This window comes from Mixophyes fleayi, chromosome 3 (genome assembly GCF_038048845.1).
Source record: "Mixophyes fleayi isolate aMixFle1 chromosome 3, aMixFle1.hap1, whole genome shotgun sequence".
NCBI classification, from domain to species: Eukaryota; Metazoa; Chordata; class Amphibia; order Anura; family Limnodynastidae; genus Mixophyes; species Mixophyes fleayi.
In genome coordinates, this window is record NC_134404.1 from 196,271,720 (window position 1) to 196,285,063 (window position 13,344).

Below are 13,344 nucleotides of genomic sequence, written 5' to 3' on the forward strand. Positions count from 1 at the left end.
AAAATTTGCTGCACTAACTTACCTAGGTTCAAAGTAATATCCCTAATTTACAGAGACAATTCCAGATCTTGAAAAAGTTTGTCCCTTAAGCAGCAAACATTGGCCAATTTTACAATACAATTGCTGTTATTCTGCAATGCTAACCACTGTGCCGCCCAGTAATGATAGTCTCTCTCTCTCTGTAAAGTGCTAGCCACACCCACACATTAGGTTGGTCACACCCACTTGTCAAATGCCACTCCCACTTAGATGGGGGGCGCCGGTGCCCTGTCTCGCCCAGGGCACCAAAATGTCTAGTTACGGCACTGGAAAAGGCACCTGATACCTCCCTCAATTCACTGCAAAGGCCCAGGCAACTAATTTGTTTGGGGCCATGGCTGCTGGGCCCCATACAGCTGTACTCCCTTTAACCCATACTTACCAACTTTCTTCAGCTCTCTTCCGGGAGCCTGCCAGTGGAGGTGGGCATGAGGAGGCGGGGCGCCAAAAATCACGTCATTTTGGTCCCGCGATTCATCGGGAATTGCGGCGTTTAGGACATAATTCTGGCCACTTCCTAGTGAAGTGGGCAGAATTCGGGAGATTGCCACACTCTCCTGGGAGTTCGATGGTGGCCCTGTCTGTACTATCAAAGAAATTAACAAAACTGAACCAATATGTCTTTACTTGTCTCAAATATCTACCAACTCATCTTCTCTGCTTTGCCCAAGATCTGCAGCACTGCAGACAGTTTTTACCATGCAGCAGCTGTAATTAATGTGTCCAGATTGAATATTTGCACTCATTTACATAAGCAAGTGCAATACATTCTGCACAATACGTAATTAATTCCTGGCTGTGCCAGCAGATGTCGCTGTCACTTTCTCGTACATGTCACTCCTTCCATGCTGTCCTGTTTGTCCCATAACACTTCTCTAGATTCCGGCTCCAACCTACGCTGGCCACATCACTCCGCTGCTTTCCTGCGGAAGTGACCTCACAGAGTATCCTAACCAATCCGCACTGTCGGTGTGGTGTGCGCTGGAGTTCCAGTGTATGGCTGTGGAATGGTAGTACAGCTGAGGTGCCGGTGTCAGTGAGCGGCGGACATGTCCGTGCTGTACGCGCTGGCCTGGCGCCTCCTGCACCTGCTGCTCGGTGTACAGCGTGTGCTCTTCTCCTGGCTCCGTCTCTGGCACTGGAGGCTGTGGCGGGCGGCGGGCGCTCTTCTCCTACCGGGAGACACCGGCTACCAAGAGCGGGGGCCGCGAGGTGACTGGGAAGTGACCGGCCGGTGCCAGTGCCCGGAGCCCCCGGACAGCACCTACCTGCGGCATCGCTGCGATTGCACGTACCTGCACCGCGATCTCAGCGCGCATCGGCCTGACCTCACAGCTCACAGGAGAGACCGAGCCAAGCTCGGCAAGCTGCCCGTACACATGGGACTGCTCATCGGCGAGGAGCAGGAGAGCTACACGGACGTGGCCAGCCTGGTGGTGTGGTGCATGGCACTGGGGATCTCTTATGTTAGCGTCTATGACCAGCAAGGTAACCATGGGGATTATCGGCATATGTTTATTAATGTGTGGCCTCAGTGACTGCTGCACATAGCTTAGTCCCCTAGTGATGGTATGGATCCCATTCATTCCAATGACCCCATACTTACCGGCATTTGTGCTTGTTGTGGTCGGGAGCGTTTGCTTTGTTGTGTGTTTCCTATTCTAATTGCTCACATTTGTCTCAGTGTCGTGCCCCCATTTACCTAATTTTTGACATGGATATATACACGTTTTTTTATTAGACAACTAAAGGTGATCACTGTTTTTCAGGAGTGCTGTACGTTTCATTTGGACTTACGTTTCAAATTAAAACATGACACTTGTTAACGCTTGGTATGTATTGGGCAATGAGAGACAGCCCAGGAGCCTTTTAGCCAGTGAGAAAAAAAATACTTCTGGTGCTTAACTCTTAAGTCCATACTATTGGTGTACAACATGGCACATGTTCCTTTTATCCTTAAAAAAACATACTGTTTTCTTTAACTTAAAGATTCCTCACTTGTAGTTTATTTTGCCTACCAATGTATATGGGTATATGTTTTAATTTAATATACTTATTTTTCTTTGTTAAAATGAAATTAGTTGCCCTGTCTTTGTTATGAATCAATTTTGTTTTGCCTTTCCAGGGCGAAAGGGGTACCCTGAGTAAGATGCAGGCAAGTTGTGATTCAAGAGTTAAGAAAGAGTTGGCCACACTGAATGCACCTCAGATAGTGGTATACTGAAATGAATATAAAATTAAACAGAAGTCGGTACATAAAAACAAAAACATTCATTTATAGTCCCATATGTTAAAAGCATATTGTTAAAATGACCTCATTCAATCTAAATAATAAGCTCCTATATAAATGCAGTTGCATGAACAGAAATATACGCATATGAGTAATATAAGATCCATTAATTATACTCTCATGTAAATCTTATTAGGAACAGACCAGAACTGAAATGGTGATTAGTGTCCCTCCAGGTCTTTGAGGCAGATCTCATTCTAATCACTTTCCTTTTATTCGACTCTTCTGCTAGCATCCTTACAAACAACTTGCATGTCCAGCATTTCTCTGTGGAGTATTATATGTTAACGGACATCACGTACTTTGGATCAGTATACCCTACAATTATTGTGATCTTTGAATTGTGCCTCATACCAAGGCTAAACACTCGGAGGGACGCTAATCATTGTTTCAGTTCCGATTTGATTCTATTAACATTCATATGAGACTATAATTGATCTTATATTTTTATTCATATTTATGTGAATATTAATGTTCACGCAGCTGCATTTATATATAGAGCTTATTATTTAGACTGAATGAGAGCTTTTTAATATTTATTTAACATATAGGATTATAAATGTTTTTATGTGCGGGCTTCTATTTAAGTTTATATTAATTTCCGTATACCATTATTTGAGTTGCATTCAGCGTGTCCATCTCTCTCTCCTTGTATTGGTCTCCTAGCTGTTGGTATTTATTGAGAATTGGGCCACGTTACTTTAGCACCCGAGTTATGCTTTTTTTTTTTTGCCAAGTTGAGTCTTTGCTAGTTACTGCTTATTGAACTTGCTTTACAATATATTACTGTGATGGTGACCACACTCACGCAAACTGTTAAATTAACCTGCCATGTCAACTCAGCTTTTATTGTACAGGGTTCCAAACAGCTTGATAAAGGCAGTTGGGAAAAACTTGGTTGTCAGCAAGTCATATGGTGACTGGTTTGCATGGGGACCACTGCATCCCCTGAACGAACGATAAGATCTGTCCACTTGACCATGACTGGCATATATTGGCACCATAATGAAGCAAATGATTACAATTCTGGTGAACCAATCAGCAATGTAAAAATAAAGTATACTTTTAATGACAAGCATAATGGTGAATATTTCTCGATTTGCCATTTTCCTTTTACGTTTATTTATTTAGATTATGTAGCATTGCATCCAGATGCAGGTGGTGTTTTCCATTTGGGGGATACAGTATCATGTAAAGCAATATACTTAAAAGGCATCTTAAAGGCTTTATTGAGCTAAAATTTTAAGAGAATTTCCCATGTTAATTTTAAATGACTGCTTAACAATCTCTCCCCAGCCTCTCCAAACATTTACAGGATAGATAGTGTTAAGTTAACACTCTTAAGTGTGTGACTTCCTGTATTACTACCGTTATCCTAAGTAAATTTGCAGGCCGCATTTTTGAAATTTTACTGTTAAAAATATTTTACTTTATCCTTCTTTCACTTTTAAGATTATCTCTTAGTGTTGTAAAGTGGACATGCCGTCAGCGCATACTGGTTAGCTGTCTGAGTGGATTGAAAACAAATTTTCCAGACTATATTTCTTTACAGCTGACAATGACAGTTACAGCTTTCCAAAATGTTGTTTGTATATGAAATATAAACGTTTCAGTCAAAATCCTTGGTAGTGACTGTATAGGGGTTTCATGAAGCTTAGCTTGCAAGCCTGTTACCAAAATGATCTGTTGTGCAATACATAGTAGTTGGAATGAGTAGCATGACTTGGACCAGTCCTTTCATCTCAAGTTAAGAGGGTGCAAAGTGAACTTTAGATGTTGTCATGTTTTTGTTGTTGCAACATACACTATTAAAATTTCAACTAGTGATTATGCAATCATACAGCTATTAAAATATCCCTCTTTATGTTTCACGGCCAGACTTGTTCCCCTGAAAGTAGTTGGTGACATGTGTAATCTGTTTCATGTTGGTTCTATGTTTTATGTAACCCACCTCTTAACAAAATAGAAGACCAAGGTGATTTTTATATTTATTTGATCAGCTCCTGAATTTGGCAGTTTTTTCCACCAATGTCTGCATGCACCATAAATATATTAGTAAGGGCAGATATACAGAGACTTGTTTTCCAACAATAATGGTATGTTCAGTTCAAGCTGTATTGTTAGTAGTGCCTTTATGCCCTGACCATTTTGCCCAAATGTTTTATGGACCATGAACGAAGGAGTGTTCATCTGCCACTTGATGCTCTGTTCATGGTCATTCAAGCATGCAGGAAACTGTGTTTGCTTCCACCAGAAACTTACCATGGGTACAGGGACAGAGAACTTGTGAACCCATTGTTTCAGTGATTATTGAAGTACAGTAATTAGGATGAAAATGGTAAAGGCAATCCCATAATTGCAAGGAGCTACAGAAGACATACATTTTGTTTTCTTCCCTTAATTAAAAATGGCATTTTCTGTAACTGGGATGAACATGAAATTATAGTGATGTGAATGCATCTCCTCAAATTCTTATCACCTTTGCTCCAGAGCTAGAACAGGTGCCCTCGTAAGCATGTGTCTATTTACCATTTTCATGTTGGTCCCAAGTTGTTCTGACTGCTTTTTTCCTCTCTATGTTTGATAGCAAACAAAACACATGAACATGTAAACACAGCACAATAATGTGATTTGTTTTATCTGTCCTCTAAGGGATCTTCAAACAAAATACTTCCAGACTTATGGATGAAGTTTTAAAACAGCAGAAAGAACTTTTAGGTGATGAGTGTTCAAAGTATCCACTAGAATATGCAAATGGAAGCACTGACAAAACAGAAACAGGTAAGTTACTATAGGAGAGTGTATGTACTGTTTGTGGGTTCTTTTCTTTATGATTTGAGATACCTAGTTCTCTATCTTATTACTGCACTATTCTGCTTTGTAAATTCTATCTATTCCACAGTGTAAAATCCAGTTATGCCGATATATTTTATAGAAAAGCCTTTCTACTAGGATTGTTGTGGATTTTGTTCATATCCACATAGTGTTATGTATAGATATTTTTTCAGTATGATCCTTTAAAAAGTGTCTTGCCTTCCTGGAGTAAGCATTGCACACTGTATATGTTCGCTAACAGAAATGCCACATAACACAAGGAAGGACTATAAATAAACTGTACATTGGAAAGACGGTGATGACTCAAACATGTGATGTGTTGTCACATGGCCTGCCCTAAAAATCTGGCTTCAACATAGTAAAAAAGCTATCGGATCTCCCTGCATAGATAAATACAGGACCCTTCTACAGGCCATTGCATATGTTGAAATAGCCTTTTTTACTCAAATAGAGACTAATATATATGTATATTAGTTAAATATATTCATAAACAGTGTCACAAACTTGAATATCACATCACCTGTTCATCATTGGACATATACATTAGTCCCTTGATGGTGAGAAAAAAAATAGTAATACTGGCTTAGTGACTAAGAAATATAACAGGGGACTCTTACTGAGACCGTTCTTTATGTAACCGGTAGCCACTGCCAGTAATTAGAAAAGTTAGATTGCATGAACAGGCTACGTAGAGAAACTCTGCATGTTTTCAGTTGTGGTCAGCACTGCTAATAAGATCTTACATCCTTGGAAGTGAAAGGGTTAAGGAATGCAATTTGGTAAAATTGCATAAATGCCATTTGAAGGTGCAACTCTCTTTTAAGTATTCAGTGTTGGTGGAATAGCTATTATGGGGGAGGAGCTTGAGACTCGTGCAGTCTTTCAGATGATCAGTTCTTCAGTCTGTGTTTTATATCTACAGATTTTCGCCATTTGCCTATGCTAAAGGTGCTATCTCCATTGGATGGGAAGCCAAACATTGTGAAAGCTGCTCAAAGTTTTTGTCAGCTCGTAGCAGAGAGGCAGAAGACACCAGCAGATTTGGACGTAGATGTTTTTGACCATCTATTAAGAAGTAATATATTTTGTTTTTCTTGTCCTCGCTCACCATATGTAAAGTAATATTAATTCATGTTTGCAAATAAGAAAATGTCTGTTAAGCAAAGGCACAACCCCTGAATTACAAGTCACAGAATGCTGTTTTGCAATGGTTTACTGTGTTATATTCACATCAATAAGCAAAAAAGTGCATATCATATACATCACCTGCAAGCTATCCAATATCATTAGCTTACACTTGTCAAAATACTACATATGCAATAGGATTTATTAAAAATGTATCTTTATTGACTTTAAACTGAACACTGTGAAATGTAGGAAATGTGCTCTGCTGGAATGCACAGCACTCAGTACAGTCCTGATTTCTCCATACATTAGGCTTTCATTTCAGTAATGGATATTTACCAAACAAAAGACCAGTATATTCTTATCACTTACATTTCCTGCTTGAAATTATGTAATCTTAGTGCATCTGCTTGGGTGACGTGAAGGATGAACTTGATGCGTATATCATCTTTTCTTATGCAGGGCTAATTGGGGAACACAGTGAGACAAAAAGTAATAGAATTAATCCCGCCATTCTTCATCTATTATATCATAGAATTGGCTTATATAATATCTATTTTAGTAATCTATTGAATATAATACAAAAGCAATGTTTTATTTGTGTACCTTAAGACACAGAAGTTCCTGGTTGAAGGTTTTATATATTTATATTTAAAGCAAAGACACAATTTCTATATATGAAACAAGCAGGTTTAGGAAATCATAAACATAATAAGTTCTTTTGGTCCCACAATTTCATTAGCTCATGTAGGTGATAAAATTGCTGGATTTCTTCTAAACAGGGACAGTCTACCTGGCAAAAAATTGCAGAAAGAGACAATAGTGTGACAAGCCCCCCCAGATCTGAAATCGGCAACAGTAGTAAAATATGTATATAAAATGTATCCAGACGAAGTGGCCAGCTTACTCTGTTAGCTGAATATCTGTGTAGTCCTGTTCCTCCTATGCAAGTCTGTACTCCTTTTTTTTTTTTTTCCTCTCCAGTTGCCACTCTAGTCACTCCCAGAGTAATCCTGTAAAGAGCACTATATTGTATATCCCTCGCTTAGTGATTCCAGCTGTAAGCAGCTTAAGTGCTAACATGTTTTGTCCATAGTGTGGGACTTTTTTGTTCCCCAATTGGTTGCATTAGGTACCTTATGTTTGGGAAACTTCACAGTTCCAGCAGGATTTGTAGAGTATCCGTGCTTATGTGATGGGGAACGCTGCACTTGCTTCGCCGGATTGAAGGCAAATAGAGGAGATGAACACTGAAATACTTGGTCAAATATATGATTCCTAAACTCTTGTGTGATTTAAGTAAAATATTTTTTTTCGGCAAATGTTCCTTTTAAAAGACAAAAAAAAAACTTTTCCACATCACAGATTTAGTGTTAAGTAATGTTGTTGGTAAGATGCATTGTAAGTAAACATTTGCCAATTCAGTTGTTAGATTTAGTGATAAAATGCAAATTTTTATAAACTGTTTGGTAAAAAAAATGTCACATTCTTACATTTATGAAATAAGCTTTAAAAATACACCCTATGGCATATCAAGGAAAAGCGTTGTAAATTAAATTTCATCTGGTGAAAAGCAGGTGTCATGTGCAATTTCATGACTTGATCAAGGTGCAGTGCCAACATGTACACCCACATTGGTAGAAATGATTAGAGAAACACTTTCACAGCTAGTCAATACCCAGTGCTTGGCATCCGTGGATGCTTGTAGGAGAAGTCCACATTTCATTTCAAATTCTTTTTTACTACTTAAATGTTTATAACAGTCCCAAAGGTTTGACTTTATAGATAGAATCCCCACCAGATGTCAGCTGTGTTGGGGCTGATTACCGGACATGAAGTCACTGCAGTAACAGATACCATTCAGATGCAGATAGTCTTGGGATTTTATGTACTAAATAGTCCCATTATACCAATTTCATTAAAATATATCACCAAAAGTCCTTTTAAAAAAAACAAAAAAAAACTTGACTACAGTGTATTAACACTGAAGCTTGCAAGGTATGTTATTTTGTCAAGTGGGAAATAGTGCCTGCCATTCATGTTTAACAAACTGTCTTTCTACTGATCCTTCATGGAATTTAAAAGATCATAATCTGAATTTATATTTTATTTTCTAGGTACACAGAATTTCCCAGACCCTGATTTAATATTAAAATTTGGTCCTGTAAACAGCACATTAGGTTTCCTGCCATGGCACATACGACTTTCAGAAATCATGTAAGTGTATGCATTGTGCTGGAGTTCATCTATTTCATGTGGATCTTATTCTAGCTCCTTCTCAGGGCAAAATATCTTCATCTATTTGAATTTCTGATACAAACTTTTATGTAGACACTTGAAAAGCATTATTATTTCATTATACTTAGATTCTGAAACTGTTCCCATAGTTTAATAATTTTTGATATACTCCACCTAAAGCACTAGAAAACCTTTCAGGGTAAACTTGCATTGTGGTGTTGCAATGGTTTCCGACAAGATCACTGAGTGGCTTGGACATTTGTTGTAGCTAAATTACTTCACTTAAAGGGGAAACGAAACCTAAAGAAATATCTTGTATAGGAATGTTTACTGTACTATCTTGATTATTTGTGGCGGTAAGGACAGCATTATAGTAAGTGGATACAACTAATGATTGTTCAATATGGGAATTGTGGCAGAGGTAAAACTCTTGCTAATACAATAATTTGACAATACACCTGGCAAATGCACAAATCCAAGTTATAAAATACAAATAAATTATATATATATATATATATATATATATATATATATATATATTACACACACACACACACACACACACACTTTGACTAGGTTTATGCATGTGGGTGAAACAGCCTGTATCTCCAATCGGATCTAAATGTTTACAGTAGCAGCAGATGGATGTGCTAATCTGTGGGCGGGCAGTAGATCATGTGATTGAGTTACTTAAGGCAGAGCTGTATGTGAGTAGGGGAATAGAGGCATGCAGGATGCCACAGACGGAATTGGATAGAGGAAGGCGCAGGGTCCCCACAACAGCATAGAGTAGTGAAGTGCAGAATAATTGCTGTCGCATTCACCTCAATATTGAAAAGAGTTTATGCAAATAACTTTTCTTTTTTCTTTCCCCCTCTCAGTTCTTTACCATCACACGTGAATATCCAGTATGAAGACTTTTTCTTTGCTCTCCGTTGCTACGCGGGCTGTGAGCAACGGCTTGGGAAATGACCTTATTTTATTTAGGCCTATACGGGCTTTCTTCAAAAGACTCGACACATCAGTTTACAAGCAATCTGTTATACATTTACTTAGGTTCACAATTCTTACCCCAGATTTGGCCTCATCATTTATCATCCAACTTTTCATAATGGTGTCTTAATGATGCACAGATTGGAAAGAACCGGCAGCCAATCTGGGAAGTGGACAGGATAAACAGACATGTGGACTGAAGCACTGTGTAAAGATATTGTTAATTGAGGCATTGCACCGTTCATCTTATTCATACTTTGTGCATCTGTAGCATCTACCTGCAAATAAATTGTACAATATCATTGTAAAAAGGTCTATTATAATGACTACCTTTGAAGACATTGTTTAATTTACCAGTCCGTCCAGCTTATTTTATGGTAAGGACAGTCAAGTGGCCAATTAGTCGTGGATGTGATTCTTCAGCCAACACGCACTTCCGATAAATGGAATGTAAATGGTTATTTTTTTGTCCATTGCAGTAATAAGGGCACACATGCTTTGTTTTATAATACCAAAAATATCTTAATGGAGAAGGATAATATTGACATAATAACATGAAGTATTTAAAAATACTGCACAATATAATACAAACCAAAAAGTTGATATCTTTACAATCTATCCTTGGTCATAGATCAAATTGATATTTAAGAAGGAATGCAGAAGAACTAAATATCTGTTGCAATAAATTGCAATGAAATTATGTCAACCAACATGGTAAGTTTTATGTTATTTAACGTTAGAATTTATCAGACAACAATAATATTTAGGAAAAAACAAAACTTAAAATGGTTATCGACAGAACCCGAGTTCTCAACTTCTATTATAATAGGTCAGAACTGCTATTGCTTGTACATCGCAAACCAAGGTTTTAACAGTGTTTGTGCATGCCTAAAGATGGAAAATTTACAATTGGGACAGGAAATAAAATCTGGGCAATGAGCAGTATTTGCAAGCTTCCTGTGCTATTTCAAAATACATGTTTGTCTGATTGCCTAACAAATACTTTTTATGTTTTGGCTGTTCTGTAATTTATTAATTTTGTCTTAATTTGCTTCTGGTTACCATGTAATCCTTTCTGCCTCGTGCTCAATAGAAGGGTTCCATTTGTTGCCTGTTGTAATAGCTGCTTGAATCGATCCAAGTAGACCTTAACAGAATGATTACTCTGTATTGTTCATGGTTCTTCTCTTGCTATTGACTGTGTCCAAGGTCGCTATGCAATGCTGGTGCATAGTGACCTATCTCAGGTTGACTGCCACATTTTCCCTTTACAACACAATTGTGCCACATAGTGATTAAAACTTTGTTTAAAAAATGCATTAAACATCTCTTCAATATCATGAATGTCCTTTTTATAACTACATGCAAACCTTTGATGATGCTATAATTATGTGAAATTGAACACATTTAGTGAAACCGTGCTAATATAAATGAGAACTCCAGTAAATCTGTATTCCCAGCCAACTAGTAGAACATTGTTGGCCCCTCTGCTGTTGGTGCTGTCTATCCTTTAGCATGCTTATAGCGAACGGTCTCCATAGCTGAAGAATGCAGATACCAGCAGGGGAGCCTAGTGTAAACAGCATTGGTCAGATGGATGCCCCTCCAGCTTTACTAGCTAGATCAGTGTTTCTCAGTACATGTTTTCCATATCTCCTTGCTGGAGCACAGGTGTAGTCATTACTGACTGACACAATGTAGCAGGTGGTATAATTATTTCACTGGTCACCTGGCAATCCTGCACTGTTAGTGGGTCCTGAGGACTGGAGTTGAGAAACACTGAGCTAGATGGAAGGAACTATGCATTAAGACAATTTCTGTTAAGTTCCACTTTAAATGCTGTAAATTTTATAGAACTGAACAATGAAATATAGACTGCTGCCTCGTTACTACATATTCATAAAATAGGCCACTAATAACCCATATAACAAGTTTCTTGACCTGCAAATCCTTGCTGTGCCCTACCTAAAAAAAAAATCCGTTTTATTTGGCTATCAATCAAATTTTTGTGTTGTGAAGTTCTTTTAATGATATTTTAAAGCTTATGGAGAATAGAGCAAGATGGTTCTAGGGAATTCTATTGTAACTTGACTTAAAAATGTACACCTTACCACTTGTGCCAAGCACTTTGTCCATCTCTGGGTTTTTACCTATGAATGTATGTGAATCTATTACGTCATTGGCTCAACATCTTCTAAATAGCATTTTTACAGATGAGTCCTGTTCTGTGTCTCTGTAATGTTTGGCTAAATGTAAATATTATGTAAAGTTTTTATGGTTTAAAAAAAACAAAAAAAAAACCAACATGATAAATTTTAATATTGAAAAATAATCCATTGTACAAGATCAAATTGGAAATAAAGTCTTTTGAGACTACCGTGTAATCTGGATATGTTTCAAGTTTTTACATATTCTGGTGGTGAATATTTATAACAGGCAGGAATTTGACTGTTCATTTAATTCTGTTTTATTTACTTGGAATATTTTGCATGTCATCTATTTCACATGTAATCCCTGAAGATAAAGTGGAAGAAGCCAGGTTTATTCTTTAAGCTTCTTCCATACCTCTCCTTTGCATATAATGGTCCTAGCGTAAAAGGGTTTACAGAGACTGCTGCATAAGACACTTAACCAACAAGGTTTCCCTAGAACAGTTGTCTATAACCAAAATTTTATCGTACAATTGCTGCAAAAAAAGTTAAAATATTACGATTACCTGGCTCTTCTCTGCCATGATCTCTGATTCTGTGGATGACGTCCTCTTTTGTGCAGAGTTGTTCAGTACCGTGACAGGGTACTTGCAAATGTAACTTGAGACACTGGGTAATGTCGGTGGCCTTGCAGAGGAGAGTCCCATACGGCTGTCGGCCTGTGGGCAGGATATAAAGTTTAACAGTACACTACAAGCATCAATATACTACACGTCACTGAAAACTTTCTCTGACAGCCTAGCAGATAAAACTCATGACTACAATGACATGCAAGACTATTCTGAAAGGATGCCTGTTCTCCACCATGTTGGTCTGCTCCTCTCATTTGGTGAACATGTTGTGCACTGTTGTTCTAGAAGAAATTGCCAGTAATACAGGCAACTATGCACCACTAAAAGATGGCAGTAGGTCCTCTTTAAAGCATTCAGATTTTTACCACTTATGATAAAAATGATTATTGCTAGTATGTACGCCTTTTTAAATGTATTGAAGTGGGGATGTTGTTGCCAAAATGTGCAGAGGTAGAGCTGCTACTATAAAAAACAAAAATAAAAAAACAAACTTAAATAAACCCTTTAAAACTACATCCTACACCATCTATGACATCTAAGTGACTCAAGAAGCAGTACACCACACTCTGGTATCTGTTGTGGATACATAAACATATCATTTGGTACGATAGATTGCTTTACCCATGTTTTCCCTGTGGCCCCTTCTACAATGTGACACCTTGTGGGTGAGAGAACCCACTTGTACCAGCTCCATAAGCCTTCTGTTGTATGTTACAGTATAGGTTTTATCCTACCAGCAATGGAAATAAAAAACACTTGTAATTTGCGGTGTTTGATACTGCCGTAAGTTGTTACTGCACTTGTGGAACACGTTGTATGTGTCAGGACTACATAGACTTTGCATGGTCACTATCTTTTAAATTTTATTTACCCGGTTGCTGAGACTGGGAAGGGTTCTTTTGTAATCTTAAATAATACAAAATAACAAATGCGCAATGTAGAGAGGTCTGTTACCTACACTTGTTGCTTTTATTCTTACTTTATTCTGCTTTGTCTAAACTGTTCTACAACTAAAGTAATTATCACTGCTCCTCAGGTAATC

The 13,344-nt window shown here is 37.9% G+C and overlaps 1 protein-coding gene across 1 annotated transcript; it reads left to right on the plus strand.

Annotated features, from left to right (window-relative positions):
- The first annotated feature begins 981 nt into the window (after nt 1-981).
- NUS1 (NUS1 dehydrodolichyl diphosphate synthase subunit) lies at nt 982-11,904 on the plus strand. The gene is made up of 5 exons (XM_075202977.1): nt 982-1,527; nt 4,982-5,110; nt 6,087-6,239; nt 8,407-8,506; nt 9,409-11,904. Exons 1-5 carry the CDS (start codon nt 1,089-1,091, stop codon nt 9,497-9,499), a joined length of 912 nt encoding a protein of 303 aa, XP_075059078.1. The 5' UTR covers nt 982-1,088; the 3' UTR covers nt 9,500-11,904.
- The last annotated feature ends 1,440 nt before the right edge of the window (nt 11,905-13,344 follow it).

Bases quoted from the DNA above. Each gene is read 5' to 3' on its own strand.
- NUS1 (XM_075202977.1), top strand. From the start codon at position 1,089: ATGTCCGTGCTGTACGCGCTGGCCTGGCGCCTCCTGCACCTGCTGCTC. The intron at 1,528-4,981 runs GTAACCATGGGG...CTGTCCTCTAAG, and splicing joins TAGCGTCTATGACCAGCAAG to GGATCTTCAAACAAAATACT. The intron at 8,507-9,408 runs GTAAGTGTATGC...TCCCCCTCTCAG, and splicing joins ATACGACTTTCAGAAATCAT to TTCTTTACCATCACACGTGA.